At 48.0% G+C, this 19524-nt stretch overlaps 1 protein-coding gene across 1 annotated transcript; it reads left to right on the top strand.

Annotated features, from left to right (window-relative positions):
- The first annotated feature begins 4284 nt into the window (after nucleotides 1-4284).
- On the top strand, nucleotides 4285-19368 carry TSPAN16 (tetraspanin 16). Its single transcript, XM_045902232.1, is given in 10 exon segments — nucleotides 4285-4350; nucleotides 4570-4572; nucleotides 7284-7481; nucleotides 10030-10104; nucleotides 12597-12631; nucleotides 12633-12690; nucleotides 15441-15554; nucleotides 16964-16988; nucleotides 16991-17034; nucleotides 19273-19368. Coding segments are annotated over 10 exon segments (714 nt in total).
- The last annotated feature ends 156 nt before the right edge of the window (nucleotides 19369-19524 follow it).

The following is a 19524-nucleotide window of genomic DNA, read 5'->3' as shown; positions in this document are numbered from 1 at the left end:
ATATCACGAAATCCCCACCAGACTCAGCAAGGAGCATCAGCTGAGATGGCAAGAAAACCCTTTCAAGCATGCAGAGGTCCTGGTTAAGACAGCACCTGTCATTCAGCCGGGGCACATGTCCTTGGGTCCTCTGGGTTCTCCTTTTACAATCACAGCATCCCTCCATTTTCTTAAAAACAGTTTTTTCCTGGGGCACCTGGGTGGTGCAGTCAGTCAAGTGACCAACTCTTGGTTTTGGCTCAGGTCTTGATCTCAGGGTTGTGGGGTTGAGCCCCAAGTTGCTCAAAAGCTCACCAACGCTGGTGTTTTTATGGCTTTCATTCTGGTCATTTTTCTCTACAGAATAGGTATCTGCTCTTTTTCAAAAGTTATGATTGTTCTGAAAACCCAGCTTGGAATCTGCTGTGTTGGGATAGTTTTTCCACACCATTGAATTTCCAAGGCTGTGATGGATTCTATATTTTAACATAAGAAAGACTATGTATATATACTCATGGGCAGAGAGCTGGACAGCTGTCCTGCAACCAAAACATCTATGTGGTGGGGCGCCTGGGTGGCTCAGTCGGTTAAGCGTCTGCCTTCGGCTCAGGTCATGATCCCGGGGTCCTGATCGAGCCCCGCATCAGGCTCCTTGCTCTGCGGGAAGCCTGCTTCTCCCTCTCCCTCTGCTGTTCCCCGTGCTTGTGTTCCCTCTCTCTCTCTCTGTCAAATAAATAAATAAAATCTTTAAAAAAAAAAATCTATGTGGTGATTAAGATTGAGACCCTGGGATCAAAGTCTGAGTTTCACCATCTTCTATCTGTGATGTCGGCCAGGTGTTTTAACTTTCATGCCTCAGTTTATCCACCTGTAAAATGGGGATTTATTATTTCATTTATCTCAAAACAACCCTGGGCCCCCCAGTGAATAAATAGCAGAGAAGAGATTTCCATGTCCTTCTTAAAAGATTTTATTTATTTATTTGAGCGAGAGAGCAAGCACTAGCGGGGGGAGGGGCAGAGGGAGAAGGAGAAGCAGACTCCCCGCTGAGCATGGGGCCCCACATGAGGCTGGATCCCAGGACCCTGGGATCATGATGGGGGGCAGCAGGGGGAGAGAATCTCAAGCAGACTCTCTGCTAAGCACGGAGTCCAACACGGGGCTCCATCTCCTGACCCTGATACCTGACAGGAGCCAAAATCAAGAGTCGGATGCTTAATCGACTGAGCCACCCAGGTACCCTGAGATTTCCATGTTCTTAAGGAACAAACCACACTGCCTTCCCAGCAAGTTATAAAAATCACACCTATGGCACTATATTTTTTATGTAAAGTTACAAAACATGCTTGCAGTGTTGTTTGCTTTGTCGTGATTCATTTGTCGCATTTAGCAGGCATATGTGTTTTACGTAGTTTTCTGCATTTGTGTTCTATTTCCTCATTTTAAAAAAGACTTAAAAAATAAATGTCAGATTGTGCAAATGAGTTTGGAGCAAAAAACAGATGCCACCACCAGTGTTTTCTTTTTTAAAAAATATTGTTTATGTATGTATTTATTTATTTATTTTGGGGGATAGGAGCAGAGGGAGAAGGAGAGAGAGAATCCCAAGCAGACTCCCTGCTGAGCATGGATCCAGGTGCAGGGCTCGATCTCACGACCCATGAGATCATGAACCAAGCCAAAATCACGAGTGAGACACTTAACTGACTGAGCTACCCTGGCACCCCTTCTTTTTTTTTTTTTAATTAATAGAGTTTTTTTTTTTAAGTTTTAGGCTTGAAGAATTGAATGTAAAGTACAGAGAGTTACCATATATCTCCTCTCCCTTCCACCTACAGCTTGCCCTATTATTAACATCTTGCATTTGTGATCAATTTGTTACAACTGATAGACCAATATTGATAAATGAAGGTAAAACGATGTCCCTGTGAATGGACCCTGATCCAACATGACTGGTGTCTTTATCAGAATGATTAAGAGGAGCCCGTGAATGGTTCAGTTGATTAGGTGTCTCACTTCGGTTCAGGTGATGATCTCAGGGTCTTGGGATCATGCCCCAAGTCCTGCTCTCCGCTCAGCAGGGAGTCTCCTGGTCCCTCTCCCTCTAACCCTCCCCCCACTCATGCTCTCTCCTTCTCTCTCAAATAAATAAATAAAATCTTAAAAACAACCCACCACACATCTTCTAAAATATAAGGAAGGAGACCAGGCAGGGGAGAAATGAATTAGGACTATCTTAACACACCCTAAGCTCTATTATTAGGCAAATATTGGAGTAGTTCTCCTATTTCTACAATAATATTTAAAAGTTTTCCTAATGGCTCTGTAGCTTCCCTTCAAGAGCGGCTTTTCACTGTTTTCTAGAACCTCTGAACTATTACTGATAGATTGCACGAGTTTTCTCTATTTTTGGGGGGGGGCAAATATCTGACATTTTTTTTTTTTAAGATTTTATTTATTTATTTGAGAGTGAGAGAGCATGAGAGGGGGAGGGTCAGAGGGAGAAGCAGGCTCCCCGCCGAGCAGGGAGCTCGATGCGGGACTCGATCCCGGGACTCCGGGATCATGACCTGAGCTGAAGGCAGTCGCTCAACCAACTGAGCCACCCAGGCGCCCCAAATATCTGACATTTTTAATTCGCCAGATGCCTGCACAATTCTATTTCTTCGCACCGATTCAGTCGGTGTGGGTTAGGGGGACTTGGAGGCTGCGTCACGGACCCACTCCATTTCCTCCCACTGACGGTCAGAGCGGCCGTCCCGGGCACCGAGGCTCAGTTGGCCTTGGCTGGCTGGGAAACTCGAATAGAGGCCCACGTAGGGCCGCGCTTCCACTGATGGCCGCCAGGGGGTGCGAGAGGCCGAGACCGTGCCTGGTCCCCGCAGAGAAGCCGGGACGGGGGCGGGGCTGCCGCGGGGCGGGGCTGCTGCGGGGGCGGGGCTTGGAGGAGGTACCTCACGCCTCAGTCAAAGGGTCCTGAGTTCCTCTGGCCATCATGGGGTGTGCTCTCCTTCAGCCTCCACTGGGCCTCCCATCCTCCCCGCCCTTGTTTGCCTTCATTTTCCCGCCCTCTTTGAGCCACACTTCCCCCGTCCTCCCTTGCGCCAACACTCTCCTGTCCACCTTTGCCCACATTTTCACACCCTCATTGGCATCCCTGCATTTTCCCATGCTCCCTTGCACCCCCATTTTCTCACCCTCCTGTGCTTCCCCATTGTGAGGCCCTCTGCCCCTGGCTCTTAGGCTCCTTACTTCAAATGACCTTTTGGAGAAAGTCATGGAAGGATACACTCCTGGATGTGAATGTGACCCGCAGTCCAGGGAGTAGATGGTCACTCCTATGTGAACATTTTTAGTTCCACATGTTTCAAGAAGCAATTTGACAAACATTCCTTAAATTAATTCAAATGTGTGTGTGGGGGGGGGTCTCTATGCCCTCGTGCACAATTTTTGCTCTGAAATGCCTGCTATGCCCGTCAAGCCTGCTGATCAGTGGCACATGGGCTCAAGGAAAATTCCTTCACCTGCTATGGCTGAGCAGACCTCAGAGGGAGAAAGAAAAGGTTTTGGTGGGAGTGGGAGTGGGGCTGGAGTGGGGAGGGTGGAGGGCTGTCAGAGGTTCCCACCTTCACGTCACTCTTGGAGCTTCAAAGCCCAGCCTCGACCTTGCTTCCTGTGTCACCCTGGGCAGTTACCTTGGCCTCTGAGCCCTGTGAGAAGGATGAGGATGAGTCAAATGAGCTAATGTGGAGGCAGAGGCTTGGGGGACCTGATGGCTTGTAGCTAGATCCTGCTTCCTGGAGCTTCTTCATTCATTCATTCCACATCAGTTTCTTGAGCACCTACTGTGTGCCAGGCTTTGGGAACAGGACGAGGACAGCCCAGGACCGTGCCCACTCGGAGCTCCCAGTCTAGCAGGGCCAGAGCGGTCAGTGCTGAACACTATGCCCAGAAGGCCCAGGTGTCATCTAGGGGTGTACCAGGGCAGGACATCATGCCTTCTCTCCATCCCTGGTGCAGCCTATTTGGAGGATGAGGAGCCAGCAGGGGTAGCTCGGGGCACCTGCTTCCTGGGCATGGGGAGCCTTGCTCCGGCATCCGATTGTGATGTGATGGAGGCTTATGATTGAGGAGGGGTGGCTGCTGGGGCCCCTCCCTGGCAGATATCAGACAGCCAGGAGAGAGAGGGGCAAGTCAGCCTTGGTGCCCCCGACCCTAGACCTATACCATCTGGGGAAACAGTAGCCCTGAAGTTTATTTAGGAAGATGCTGACTAAAACGTCCAGAGCACCCAGTCCGGCTGACATGGATGAAATGCACACTCCGTATTCTTCCCTGAAGAGACTGTTATCTTTCTTCAATGGCTTCGTGGTTGGAAGTATGTCACCACCCAGGCCCTGGGGCTTTGCAGCCCTTCCTCCATAGCTGGCTCCCTCAAAGACAGAAATAAGTTGATCCAAATTCACTGGCATCCAGATCGGTCGTCCCCAGGGAAGCAGGAAGGATGTAGGGCAGACTGACGAGGAGGAGGACACATTGGGAACAGGTGTAGGCTCTATCGACTCAGAGTAGGTGAAATCAAACACAGAGGCTGTGATGGGGGGGCTGGGGAGGGGGGGGTTGGGGCCTGGGTTGGTGGCGGAAGAGCTTGACTCTAAGTCAAATCCTGCAGAACACTAAGTTGTTTGGGAAGGATAAAAGGGAGTGGTTATTTTTCTGGGTCCTTTAAATTCTTCAAAACACTTTTTTTTCTTACTATAAAAGTGACCCAAAATGTGCATCTTTAAGAAGCAATTGTTTTGGGGCGCCTGGGTGGCGCAGTCGGTTAAGCAGCCAACTCTTGGCTTTGGCTTGATCTCCAGGTGGTGAGATTGAGCGCCCCCCTCCCCCCGTTGGGCTCAGTGCAGAGTCTGCCTGGGATTCTCTTTCTCTCCCTCTGCCCCTCCCCCTCTCTCAAAATAAAATAAATCTCTTTTTTTTCTTTTTAAAAGATTTTATTGGGGGGCGCCTGGATGGCTCAGACTGTTAAGCGTCTGCCTTCAGCTCAGGTCATAATCCCAGCGTCCTGGGATCCAGCCCCGCATCGGGCTCCCTGCTCAGTGGGAAACCTTCTTCTCCCTCTCCCACTCCCCCTGTTTGTGCCCTCTCCCTCGCTGTCTCTCTATCAAATAAATAAATAAAATCTTTTAAAAAATAAAAATAAAAAAATAAGCAATTGTTTTGATAGCCGAATGACATTAAGAAAAGGTTGCCAGGAAAAAGAAGGATATTAAATATCACTCCTCATCTTGTTATCTGTGTTGTAACATTTTCATGGAAATTAAATGATACAGAACATTTAAAGAGCTTATACCTATCATGGGAACATTGCTCAATAAATACCATCCCCATTTTTATATCCTTCCAGATTTTCCTGTTTACCTTTTAAAAACAGCAAAACAAACATAGAAAAGCTATTGCTTTACAATCCACTTTCCCCCTTTTTAAAAATGTAACTTCCCCTCCTTTTGGATAGACTATTATTATTTTTTAAAGATTTTATTTATTTATTTGACGGAGAGAGACACAGCAAGAGAAGGAATACAAGCAGGGGGAGCAGGAGAGGGAGAAGCAGGCTTCCTGCTGAGCAGGGAGCCCGATGTGGGGCTTGATCCCAGGACCCTGGGATCGTGACCTGAGCCGAAAGCAGACGCTTAACTGACTGAGCCACCCAGGTGCCCCGGATAGACTTTATTTTTTAGAGCAGTTTTAGGTTCACAGCAAAGTTGAGCAGAAGGTACTGAGATTTCCCATATACCCCTGCTCCACACACACACAGCGTTCCTCATCAGAACATTCCCAGCGGAGCAGTATATTTGCTACAATTGATGAATTTACATGGACATTATCATCACCCAGAATGCATAGTTTACATTAGGGTTCACTCTTGGTGTTGTACATTCTATGGCTTTTGACAATGTATCCACCATTTTAGTATTATTATAGGGAGTAGTTTCACCGCCCTAAAAATCCCTGTGCTCCACCTGTCTTCTCTACCTCCCCACTAACCCCTGGCGACCACTGGTCCTTCTACTGTCTCCATAGTTTTGCCTTTTACAGGATGACATATACTTGGAATCATACACTGTGTAGCCTTTTCAAATTGGCTTCTTTCACTCAGCAATATGATTGCGAGTTTCCTTCATATCTTTTCATGGCTTAATGGCTCATTTTTTTTTAGTGCTAATCTTCCATTGAATGTCCCACAGTTTATCCATTCACCTGCTGAAGGCTATCTTGGTTGCTTTCAAGTTTTGGCAACTATGAGCTTCTAGAAACATCCATGTGCAGAAAACATTAGTTTTCAGCTCAGTTGTATAAATACCAAAGAACATGACTGCCATATCAATAAACATTCTCCTCCTACAATAAGGATCAGCCAACTACAGCCTTGTAAATAGATAGATAGATATTATTTATTTGTAAATAAAATATATTTGTTTATGAATTGCACATGGCTGCTTTTGAGCTACACTGACAGAGCTGAATTGTTTCAGCAGGGGCCTTATGGCCTAACAAAGCTCACAATATCTGGGGCTTTTCACATACACAAAAATTGCCAACCCTTGTCCTAGAGCATTATTTAAAAGAACTGTCTAGAGTCCCATTGCATGGCTGTCCCATGATTTACCTACCCAATCTGTATTATTGATTGCTTCAGGTAGTGTCATCCCTGAGCATTCTGATATTGAGGTATGTATGTGCATGTCTATTAGGATATCAGATATTAGGCTGAATAACTACAAATGTAATTTCTAGGTAAAGGGTTTTACTGTAAAACCTTTAAGATTTTAAATATGGGGGCGCCTGGGTGGCTCAGATGGTTAAGCATCTGCCTTCGGCTCAGGTCATGATCCCAGCGTCCTGGGATCGAGCCCCGCATCAGGCTTCCTGCTCAGCGGGGAACCTGCTTCTCCCTCTCCCTCTGCCTCTCTCCCTGCTCATGCTCTCTCTCTCTCTCTCTCTCTCTGTATCTCTGTGTCTCAAATGAATAAATAAAAAAATCTTAAAAAAAAAGATTTTAAATATGAATTGCAAAGTGTCCTTCTGCACACCGTCCCCCTCAAAAAAGCTTGTTGCCTGGCAACAATATGTGAGAATGTCTCTCCACATCCTCACTAACTCTGGGTATTAACATTTTTAATGTTTTTGCTGATTTTATTTGCCTTTGCTCTTCCCCTCCCACCCCCATTCCCACCCCCAGCGAGAGTTCTATTTGTATACAACTAACAGACTTTTTTTCCTGTCTGATTTCTGTCCTAAAGATGTCTGGTGTGATCCCCATTGGCCTGAGCATCTATGTCAAGTTCAGAGGGGCTGTCCTCATAAGGGTCCTTGGGCTGGCCTCTGCATATCTCCTTCACATTGGCTACCTGTGCCTGGCAATGGGCTGCATCACAGTGCTGCTCAGCTTTGCTGGGTGGTATAGAGCAACCAAAGAAAGCAGAGGTACTCTCTTGTTTGTAAGTTGGATCTGCATACATCCCCCAAAACTCCCACCCCACCACCATGTGAATCCTTCCTTGCACATTTTACAAACCCCTGCCATCAGCACCCCCTATTTTTCAGTGTTTATGGTGTCTCATATGATGGCATGAGATGCATCTATCTTTTCCTTTATGATATATCTCCGTTAGAACTCCTCTCCTACCAGGCCATACATTCTAGTCTCCTAGGTTTTCTTCCCATCATTTTAAGTTCTTGAGTTCTCACTTTTAGCTCTTTGGCTTTTGGCAGTTGGATTAGGTGTGTGTGGTGTGAGGTAGGGGTCAGTCCTCTTCTGCCTACACTAATTGCCATTATGCCTGGGTCTTTCCTGGGCACACTGCTCTGTTCCATCAGCCCATGTGTATGTTCCCACTAACACAATACAGTTGTTATCCTCATGTCTGCACAAGTACATGTTCGAGTACATGAGGTGGGAAAGTTTTAAGCATGATCATGCATACGGCATGTTGTAGATTTTACATGTCTTGCTCATTCTCACATAGCCTTGGCCAACTCCCCAAAGGCCAGCTCCCATCTTCCCCACTCCCATTTCCCTTAGAATCTTGTCTGAGTGGATTATCCCACCTTAGGTAAAATTTGTCTCCAGCATTTTTTGTTTTCCTTCCTTCACTGTGTTGTTGCAAAACTCTGGTTATTTCAATTTGGGGGTTTCAGGGAGATCCTTAGTAGGGTCATCTTTCAGAGCATAAACAATCTCCATTGTCAAAAAGCACCCCGCCCCCACCCTCCTCCTCCCTGAAACTCTATTATCTCGTTTTCTTTCTTGATTACTACATTCAGCAAATATTTATTGGACAGGTCCTGTTCCTGAAATAGTCCATTTTATTTTCAGTATGATGTATATGCTATTTTATTCATAGCTTAGCTTGGAGGAATCAAAGAGCCCACACACCCTACATCCAACCCATCAGCAAATCAGATTAACTTTACCCTTCGCGTCTGTCCCTCCAAAGCCTCTGAGACCTCACTCAGAAAAGCAAAATCGTTTTTTATGGTGTTGGGAGCCACAGAGGATTCTGAGCAGAGGAAGGATGTGCCTTGACTCGGGTGCTCACAAGCGCCCTCTCGTGGTCATTAGGGGAACAGAGGGTGGGGGACGAGGGCCTGACTGAGAGACCAGGGTGAAGGGACTGTGCTGGTCCAGGTGGGAGACAGTGGGGGCTGGGCCGGGTGAGGGTGTGGAGGGGGGGAGAAGTGGGCAGATTAGGGATAGATCCTGAAGATGGAACCTGTAGGACGTACGGACGCCTGGATATCTATCCTCCAGCCACCTCAGTCACCCAGAGGCAGGGAGGTAGTAATATTAATATTAATCCTCACAATCCGTTACATGAGCCACTTGTCTGGGGTCCCACAACCACTAATCCCTGCTCCCGTGTTTGTCCTTGTGGGTTCTGGGGTCCCTGGGTGTGTATCCACTGCGTTTTCCTGACTTTCCATATCAGGACTAGATAAGCCCAGCCATGGGCCAGTCTGGCAACTCAAAGCCTCAGTTAGCAAACAGATTTTAGTAATCATAATCAAATAGATGAAAGGAGAGCCAGGAGCTGACCTACTTTGCCCCCATCTGGCTTCCAGAAGCTCTCCAGAACTTACAGCACCCCTTGAGCTGGTCCCATGCCCACATTGTATCTATGGGGAAACTGAGGCCTCGACTGAGCAGCAGTTTCTCCTTGATGGGTGACTTCAAGACATCCCCTCTGCTTGCTGTCTTTCTCATCGTTTTCCATTGGGCTTGTGAATTTTGTCACAAGGCCAAGGGCTGTCTGTGGCATCTCAGCCACAGGGGCCAGCATAGGCCAGCAAACATAAGCCCCCCACCACTACCACCGACCCCGCAGCCACCGACCTATCACCCTGCGTCTTCCCTACAGCCCCCTCCCCCCATTTGCAAGAGTTCTCAGCCTGCTTCTCCTCCCCGCCTCCTGCCTCCGTTCTGTGTTCTGTCCTTCCCACCATCCCTCCTGATTCCCCACAGGCTCCTGCTGTCGAGGCACAGAGCCTTTACTGACCTGGAGGTCCCCTCACAGGTCTCCCTGGTGCCCAGAAAGTGCTGGGCTCCAGCTACTAGCTCCAAGAATACCTCCGTGCCAACATCCTGGATGACATGCAAGAACACGCCACGTGGAAGAAAGAAGCCCTACACCCCACCCAAGGCTGAGTTCTTTCTTTCTTTCTTTCTTTCTTTTTTAAAGATTTTATTTATTTATTTGAGAGAGAGAGAATGAGAGAGAGAGAACACCTGAGAGGGGATAGGGTCAGAGGACAAAGCAGACTCCCCGCAGAGCAGGAAGCCCGATGTGGGACTCGATCCCGGGACTCCAGGATCATGACCCGAGCCGAAGGCAGTCGCTTAACCAACTGAGCCACCCAGGCGCCCCGGCTGAGTTCTTTCAAACTGAAGAGGTCCCATGGCCCGGGGGTTGGAGGGATAGTCCCCACCCCTGCAGGGACACGGCTGAGCAGGCTCCCAGCCCCCTCCGACCCCTCTGTGTCTTCCAGTGTTTCCTGTCCGCGGTTATCATCCTCATCGCTGAAATCATAGTCACCGCAGTGGTCCTTGCCTTATTCCACATTGTAAGTACTATGCTGTTGCTCCCACTCCACATTAGATTAGAAAGAAATTGAAATCGTGAGAAGCGGGCGCCTGGGTGGCTCAGTCGGTTGAGCGACTGCCTTCGGCTCAGGTCATGATCCCAGGGTCCTGGAATTGAGCCCTGGTACAGGGCTCCCTGCTCAGTGGGGAGCCTGCTTCTCCCTCTGCCTGCCTGTGCAAGCTCTCTCTCTCAAATAGATAAAATCTTTTTTTTTTTAAGATTTTATTTATTTATTTGACAGAACATAAGTAGGTAGAGTGGTAGGCAGAGGGAGAGGGAGAAGCAGGCTCTCCGCCGAGCAGGGAGCCGAATGTGGGGCTCGATCCCAGGACCCCAGGATCATGACCCGAGCTGAAGGCAGCCGCTTAACGGACTGAGCCACCCAGGCGCCCCTATAAAATCTTTTTTTTGTTGTTAAAAAGGAGAGAGAGATTGGGACACAGGCATGAGCAGAGCAAAGACCCTAGGAGGACCCAGGGAGAAGATGACCATCTACAAGCAAAGGAGAGGCCTCAGAAGAAAACTCTTGTGCGGCCAAGCCCTTTGTCTTGGACTCCTAGGTGCCCGAACTGTAAGAAAATAAATTTCTGGGGGCGCCTGGGTGGCTCAGCCAGTTAAGCGTCTGCCTTCAGCTCAGATCATGATCCCAGGGTCCTGGGATGGAGCCCCACATCGGGCTCCCTGCTCTGCGGGGAGCCTGCTTCTCCTTCTCCCACTCCCCCTGCTTGTGTTCCCTCTCTCGCTGTGTCTCTCTCTGTCAAATAAATAAATAAAATCTTAAAAAAAAAAAAAAGAAATCGTGAGAAGCAACGCCCCTCCCCCCGGGAGCCGCCCACGCGGTGATACACCTGGCCCATGGGTCCCTGGGGCTGGAGATGGGGTCTCCAGAAATGGAGTGAAGAGCCAAAAACCTCTGCCGTCCCCTCGAAGGCCTCAAGAGACTTGCCGAGTTAATTTCATTCACCATCTCCCTTGCGTTTTTGGTGGTGAGGTGTTAAGAAGTAATGGGCAAAGCTGCAAAAGCTGTTGGGGTTTTGAAATGTGTCAGAGACAGAGGGCTATTTAGCCAAATCCGTCAAAATGACAAAGCATGGATGCTTTGACCCAGCTATCCCATCCCTAGGAATCATCCAAGGATTTGCTTGCTCGGGTGCAGAAGGACGTATAGTATACACCGAGGTGTGCAAAAGATTGTAAGCATCAGTAGGAGGGTGGTTCATTTATAATAATGCTCACCGTTTATTTGAGAGGGGATCCCAAGAGGGACCTGGAGGGGACAGGGGGAAAGGGCGACCCTGCAGGCAGCTGGGCTCAGTCCTGGGGGGGGGGTGCATCTGGGAGCAGGATCAAATGTGTGTCTGTTTTTCCACTCGAGGGGCAAGGGAGCTGCGATATTGATCCCCCTCCCATCAATATTGCTTGAGGGCTGCTCGCAGGGCACATGTGGGCTGAGATGCCACAGAGAGCCCTCGGTTGCTGGCAGTGGGAAGCCAGGCCAGTGGACACAGAAATGACAAATGCCACTGGGATGTGCGCCGGGCACCAAGAGCAACTGTTACTCTTGCTAACAACAGCCATATGCAGAACAATGAGAATAGTATAAAGCAGGGAGAAGAATAATGAGACTATGCTTTGCTTTGACACACATCGAATATCTCTTTTGGGACACAGGAAACAGTCACCGTCACCGTAGCGGAGTGGGAGGAACTTGGCTGGGAGAAAAAGGTGGGAGGGAGACTTTTCATGGTCTACCCCTTCTGTGCTTTGTGAATTTTGAACCGTGTGACTATTTCACCTCAGCCAGAAAACTTTTTTATTTAGACCTTGATTTAAAAAATAGAAAATGAAATTTGCCCCTTTTGTGCAGTGATTGATTCAGTTGCTAAAGATGATATTCAAATCTTTAATCGAGTTCCAGCCAAATCGGGGGTGTAGCAGGCATGTGGGCTATTCAAAAGAGCAGATGATTCAAGTTTGTGGTGGGTACAACCAGATGCACTGAGCTCGAGACCCACGCTCTTCCTATGTCCCTCTCGGGGGTGATGGCAGCCAGAAATTGTCCTCCTCCAGTGCAGATGCATAGCTGGCCGGGGGGTGGGGTGGGGGTAGGGGGGGTTGGGGAGGGGTACTGTCAAGGAAGTAAAAGAAAGCAGAAAGGAGGGCGCCTGGGTGGCTCAGTTGGTTAAGCAGTTAAGTGTCCGCCTTTGGCTCAGGTCATGATCTCAGTGTCCTGGGATCCAGCTCCATGTTAGGCTCTCTGCTCAGCAGGGAGTCTGCTGGTCCCTCTCCCTCTGCCTCTCCCCCCCACTCATTCTCTCTCTCTCTCAAATAAATAAATAAATAAATAAACTCTTAAAAAAAAGAAAGAAAGCAGAAGGGGCGCCCCACCTCCCTGCTCTGTCCCCAGGAAACCTCCCCATGTGGGGCACTTTGCTGTTTTGTGTGCCTGTCACTTCCAGTTTCATCTTTGAGGTTCAAGAAGTGGCCTTGGAACACATCTTCATGACCCCGAGGTTACGATGAGCCAGATGACTATTCCACAGAATGGGACTTGGTCATGGAGAAGGTGAGCTCCACATCCTGGGTGTGTTATTGTGGTAGAAGACACATAACATAAACTTGTCATCTTAACCATTTTTAAGAGTCCAGTTCACGGGTATTAAGTACATTCATGTGGTTATGCAACCATCGCCACCATCCATCACCTGCCACCACACCATTCTACTTCCTGTCCCTGGGAATGTCACTCCTCTAAGGATCTCACGGAAGTGGAATCCTACAATATTTGTCCTCTTGTGATTGGCTTATCTCACTGAACATAATGTCCTCCAGGTTGTAAGCATGGGTCAGAATCTCCTTTCTTTTTAATGTGGAATCATCTGTACATCATCATTGTACAGATACACCACGTTTGATTTATTCATTCCCCTATCGATGGACACTTTGGTTACTCCCTCCTTTTATCTCTTGTGAATAATGTTGCATGAACATGGGCATATGCGTATCTCTTCAAGTCTCTGTGTTTAGTTCTTTTAGGTATATATACGGAAATGAAATTGCTGGATCATCTGCTAATTCTTTTTTTTTTTTTTTAAGATTGTATTTGACAGAAACACAGTGAGAGAGGGAACACAAGCAGAGGGCAGTGGGAGAGGGAGAAGCAGGCTTCCCACAGAGCAGGGAGCCCGATGCGGGGCTCGATCCCAGGACCCTGCGATCATGACCCGAACCGAAGGCAGACGCTTAACGACTGAGCCACCCAGGCACCCCTCATCTGCTAATTCTATGTTTAATTTTTTTGAGGAATTTCCATCCTGTTTTCCACCACAGCTGAACCATTTCACATTCTCATCAGCAATGCACAAGGGTATTAGTTTCTCTACAACTTTGCCAACATTTGTTATTTTCTCTCTCTCTTTTTTTTTTTTTTAAGATTTTATTTATTTATTTGACAGAGAGAGAGACAGCGAGAGCAGGAACACAAGCAGGGGGAGAGGGAGAGGGAGAAGCAGGCTTCCCGCTGAGCAGGGAGCCCGATGTGGGACTCGATCCCAGGACCCTGGGATCATGACCTGAGCCGAAGGCAGATGCTTAACGACTGAGCCACCCAGGCACCCAATTTTCTCTCTTTCTTAAAAACTAATCCCCCGGGGTGGGAGGCGGTGGCCTTTACTTCTTGAGTCTTGGTGTTTAAGGAGCAGGACCAGCCTGCGTAAGTCACCGGAAGATCTTGGGGCAGGTAGTTTAGAAGGGCCCCTGAAACCAGGGCGGGTTTGGAAGGAAAAAGCATTGCCTGTTTCTAGGAGTGTTTCACATCTGAGTTTTGGGCGCAGGAACTGCTGTGGGGTCACGTGCAGGCTTGGGGGGCAGCACATGATGGGTAGGGGGCTTCCTGCCTCCCAGTTTTGGCTGCTGAGGCTTGACGTGGTAGAGAACATCTCTCATTCATTCATGCAGCCCTTCTGTTAATCCTTATTGAGCACCTACTGTGTGCTGGGCACTGTTCAGGGCTCTGGGGACACAGCAGTGCACAAAACAAGATCCTTGCCCTGTGTTACTGACGCTTAAGTGGGGACATGGACAAGAAACCGCTAAGTAAATATTAGTGTCAGATGTATGAATGCTATGAAGGGAAACAATGCAGGGTAAGGGCACAGAGAGTAAGGGTTTGTTTACTCGAAGGTGCTATTTGTCACCTATTGTCACCACACAATGGGATGATCTGTCCTAGCCCCTTTGGGGGGGTGTCATGTGATGAGTTCTGCCTAATGAGCTATGAGAAGTCATGCGTGTTATTTCTGGTCCAAATTATTTCATTGCCAGCACAGGGCTCTCAAGAGCACTCTTTCCTCCTGCCACGATAGTGGAACCACCCGGATGGTGGCTGCTCCATCAGCTTGAGTCCTTGAGTGATTTCAAGAAACAGAGTCCCCCTGCCAAGCTGTGAGGGGCATGTAGTGTGAGTGAGAAATGAACTGCTGAGTTTGAGGGGTCCTTTGTTATGCAGATCCCTGAACCCAGCCTGACTGATACAGGTGCTGTGCCTAACTTGGAAGGAGGGGTCAGGGCAGGCCTTCCCAAGGAGGGACATTTGAATAGACACCTGAATGAAGTGAGTGAGGGAAGCGTGCAGATATTTGAGGGAACAGCATTCCAGAAGGAGGGAACAGCCTGCAGAAAGGCCTTGAGGCTGGAGCCTGTGAAGTGTGTTTGAGGAACAGTGAGGGGACCAGTGTGGCTGGAGCTGAGTGAATAAGAGGAAGAATGGGGGCAGATGAGGGCCCAGGGGTGACTGGGCAGATCATGCCAGGCTTTGGGGGCCGTGGTGAGGCGTTCAGCTTTTACCCCAAGTAAGATGAGAGCCACGGAGGGTTCTGAGCCACGATGGACTGGAGTAAGGGAGGCATTCAGCACAAGCCCCAGAATAGCATGACTGCTCTAGACAGTAGCCATGGTGACCGTGATTTCTTTTTTTTTTTTTAATTTTTTAATTTTTAATTTTTTTATTTTTTTTAAGTTTTTTTTTTTTTTAAAGATTTTATTTATTTATTTGAGAGAGAGAATGAGATAGAGAGCATGAGAGGGGGGAGGGTCAGAGAGAGAGGCAGACTCCCTGCTGAGCAGGGAGCCCGACGTGGGACTCGATCCTGGGACTCCAGGATCATGACCTGAGCCGAAGGCAGTCGCTCAACCAACTGAGCCACCCAGGCGCCCGGTGACCATGATTTCTATTGGGTTTTTTAAAATTATTATTTTGACATCTGAAAGGGAGTCTTCAAGTGATTATTCTCCTCTCTGCAGCTAAAGTGCTGTTAGGTGAAGAACTACACAGATTTTTCTGGTTACTGCTACCCCAGGAGCGGCTGTAAATCCATCGGGACCGCAGCCTGCAATGGGCGTGACGTGTCCACAGACATCATCCACCAGGGGGTAACTCGAGACTGTGTTGGGGGTCACCTACGTACACCCCAAGGGTGGGTGATTTTTAGAAAAGTTGTGTATTTGCCAGAACCCCAGTGAGAGTGGTCAAGGGCAAAAGAAAGCAACTGTCATTGGGTGTTCAGCTCATTTTGGCTACACAGCCTTGGGGGCTTAGGGTTCCCATCCTCATTTCTCATATGGGGAAACTGAGGTTCAGGGAGGGGACAGTTCAAGGTCAGTTCAAGTGGCTTTGGTGGAGCTGGGTTTGGCCTGAGTCCATTCCCTGGGCTACGTTGCCTACCTTACAGAGGGCTTACAATATAGCAGTAATGATGAACAATGATCATTCTAGGAGAGTGTCAGCTCCCCAGGGGGCCGGGCACTCACTTTGTGAATTCCGTCCTCATCCCACGCCATGATGAGGTGGGGAGTGCTTTTCTCCAATTTTATAGATGAGGAGACTGAGGCACAGAAAGTTGCCCAGCACTCACTCACCACCTGACAGTGTTATTGCTGTATTGATTACCTGTGTTCACCACTCAGATGTTGGCCCCACCAAGGCAGGAATTATGTCTGTTTTGTACATCGCTGGGTTCCCAGTGCTTAGCTCACAGTAGACACTTAATCACTGCATAGTGAGTAAAGGGGGCACTGAATCCTGTCAGGAGCAAGCTCAAGGCAACTCAAGCTTCTGGAAGCAAGAATTGCCAGGGGCCTAGAAAGGAGAGCATCTCCGTGACTGCAGGAGGGGAAGTGGGTAGCTACTCTACCCACACCCTGTGTCTGGTCTCTTAATTTCTCTGAACCTGCTTCTTCACCTACAAAACAGAAAAAAGAATAGTACCCACCTTTTGAGGTTACAGTGATAAATAAGTGAGAAAACACATGTAAATGGCTGAGAAGATGTTGGATACATGTTAGCCCTTCTGTTCACATGTAAAGAGCACCCAGAAATAACTAACAGTTACTGAATACTGGCTGTCAGGCCGCTGTTATGTACTTCATGTAGATTTTTTTTCTCTTAATCCTCACAAAAACTTGGGCAGCAGATCCAGTTGGTCCCATTTACAGTTGGGGAAACTGAGGCACAGAGTGGTGTGCGACTTCTCAGGGTCACACAACTAGCAAAATAACTTGGGACATCTGGTCATACTCTTATTCACCACACTTGGGGGTCACTACAGATAGATCCTGGGGGATATGTGGTATGTTCTGGGTGAGGTGAGGGAACAAGGAGGCCAGGGGAGACGCTGGGATAGGGGAAGCAGTCAAGTGAGGAGTCAAGGTCCTTGTGGCTTTGTCCCCTTCTCCTCCCTGAATCTGAGAGGAACATCATTGGCCCAAGGGGTGGGGCCAACGGGAACTTGGAGTCCAGAAGCCCTTAACGAGGTTCTTTGGTTTGATATTTGTATCCTCAGGGCTGTTTCCCCAAGCTCTTGAAAATAACTTCAACTTGAGTGGGGGCTTACTGGGGGCAGCAGTGATACAGGTAAGGCCTAGGCCCTATGGAACAGAGTGAGCTCTTTTATTGAGCACCTACTGTGTGCCAAGCACTGTTCTGGGCACTGGGGATCCCTGCTATGGTGGAGCTGACATTCAAGTGGGGGTGGGGGATGGATGATCATTTCAGTTAAAGATCCCTTCTAGGAAGGGAGTAAAGCAGGGTGACAGGATCGGGAAAGGAATCAGGGATGACTTCCCTGCAGAGGTGACATTTGACCAGTGACCCGAGGAGATGAGGGATAACCATGTGTGTGTATGGGAGAATCCGGAGGAAACAGCTGGTGCAAAGGCCATGAGGTAGCAATAGGCTTGGCTTATTCACAGACCAGCAGGGAGGCCACTGTGGCTGGAGCAGGGTGAGTGAGAAGAGGGGTAGGGAGAGATGCGGGCAGGGAACTGATGGTAGATCATACAAGACCTTGTAGGCTGCAGAGAGGGGTTTGACCTTTATTCTGAGAATGATGGAAAGCCATTAGAAGAGTTTTAATGTTCACTTTTTCAGTCCACAAAACTTACTGAGCACCTCTTTGGACCAGGCATTGTTGTAGGCACTGTGGATACAACAATGAACTCCACAGGCAAAAATCTCTGCCCTCGTGGGCATTCTAATCAGCAGCGGGAGACAAGAAGTATGATTTTTTCAATTGGACAATTTATTGTATGGTATTGATAAGTGCGTGGTTGTTTTTGTTTTTGTTTTGAGACAGTTAGAGAGCATGAGCAGGGGGAGGGGCAGAGGGAGAGGAAGAACCCCAAGCTGACTTCCACTGAGTGCAGAGCCCAAGGCGGGGCTTGATCCCAGGACTGAATTTTCTTTTCCTACCTCATTTAAAAGACAACTGCATGAGGCAATACCTATAAAACTGTGTTTACAGGCTGATATTAAGATGTAATTCATATGACAATAGTAGCACAAGGGAGGGTGGAAAGAAAAGAGATATATAGGAGTAGAGTTTTTGTATGCTACTGAAATTCATTTAGTGTTAATCCAAACTAGGTTGTAAACAGTTAAGATATTAATTGTAATCCCAAGGGCAACCGCTAAGAAAAGAACTTTAAAATACAACAAAAGAAACAAGGGAATTAAAATGCTGCACTAGAAAATATTTAACACCAAAGAAAGTTGAGGTGAGCAAATAGAACAAGGACAAAACACAAATGGAAAACAAATAGCGAAATGGCATATAGAAATCTTACCTTCTCAGTAGTAACATTAAAGATAAAGGGATTACACCACTTAACTGTACACTTTAGAAAAGTGAATTGTATGATATATGAATTTTCTCAATAAAGCTCTTATTTTAAAAAAAAAAATAGCCTCCATCCCTCTGGGCCCCCACGAAGTTTTTGTTTTTTTTCACTCAGGCGCTTCCCTCAGATTGATTTTCAAGATGCAGTAGTGTTTCTCTGCAGATCACTGCCAGTTGAGAGATGAATGAGTCTCATCCATCTGATCTGTATTTTAAAAATGGGTATTTTTTTTCATTGTACAAATTTATATCGAATATATGTTTGCAAACTATACCACACCCTCTTCCCCAGGGAGGTCATAATAGTCAAGATCCCAGCAGGAAACAGAATGCAGCCCCCAGGTGGTCCTTTTAAGAAATTTTCAGAGGCTTCCTTGCTGAGGTGTGGACAGGGTTAAGAAAAACGGAGGGATGAGGTGCTGAGGGGCGAGCAACACGGGAGCTTTTACTTCTGGGCCTGAAGGGGTGGGGAAAGCAAGAGTCAAGGAAGAGGCGCCATCTGCCCACAGCTGCAGTCTTGAAGAGCTCAGGGTGGGCCGGAGAGAGGAGGCAGTGGGGAAGAAATACTCCAACTTTTCCTCCAGCCTTCCCATCTCCTGCAGGTAGGTGTCTCCTATTGGGCGGTTGCGGTTCCATAACCGGAAGTGAAGGGCAGGAGGTTCTGGGAAATGTAGTTCGCAGGACCCAGGGTAGGGCCAAAAGAGGGTGGAGCTAAGATCTGTGGGAAACAAAGGGAAAATGACCCAGGTGCATCGCAAAAGGCCTCCATCTTCGGCTCACGACTGAGACTGATTGTGGAAACAGGTTCAAAGCGGCTCCAGACTGACCATCCGGGGCCTTCCGCTCTCTATAAAACCCTGCCCTTCACCTTACAGGAAGAAGATACTCCTCTCCCCCTGTCAGTGTATCCAATTTGCTTTGGGTTCCAGAGGTCCCTTAAGTTGGTTCAATATTTCTTTCTTCTCCCATTTCAGCTGCTAGGAATTCTTGCCACTTTGCTGCTATTCATCAAAGGAGACAGACGGAGCTGGGGGGAGGACAGGACATCTGATCCACCTGGCTGCTGGTGATTTTGTCTCATTATTTCTCTGTGGCCCTCACTGCTTTTGGAAGAGAGATTGGTAATAAAAGATTTTGGAAAGCACCGTTATCCTGATCCTTTTTCCTTCATTTTATTTTTTATGGCAGCTAGCAATGGTTTTAGCCCTAAGTACCTAAATGGGATG

The sequence above is a fragment of the Mirounga angustirostris genome, unplaced genomic scaffold, assembly GCF_029215605.1.
Source record: "Mirounga angustirostris isolate CCGP_5_RB_7025 unplaced genomic scaffold, mMirAng1.0.hap1 SCAF_1, whole genome shotgun sequence".
Lineage (NCBI taxonomy): Eukaryota > Metazoa > Chordata > Mammalia > Carnivora > Phocidae > Mirounga > Mirounga angustirostris.
The sequence above is the reverse complement of the archived record's forward strand: the minus strand, read 5'-3'. Positions and strand labels throughout refer to the sequence as shown.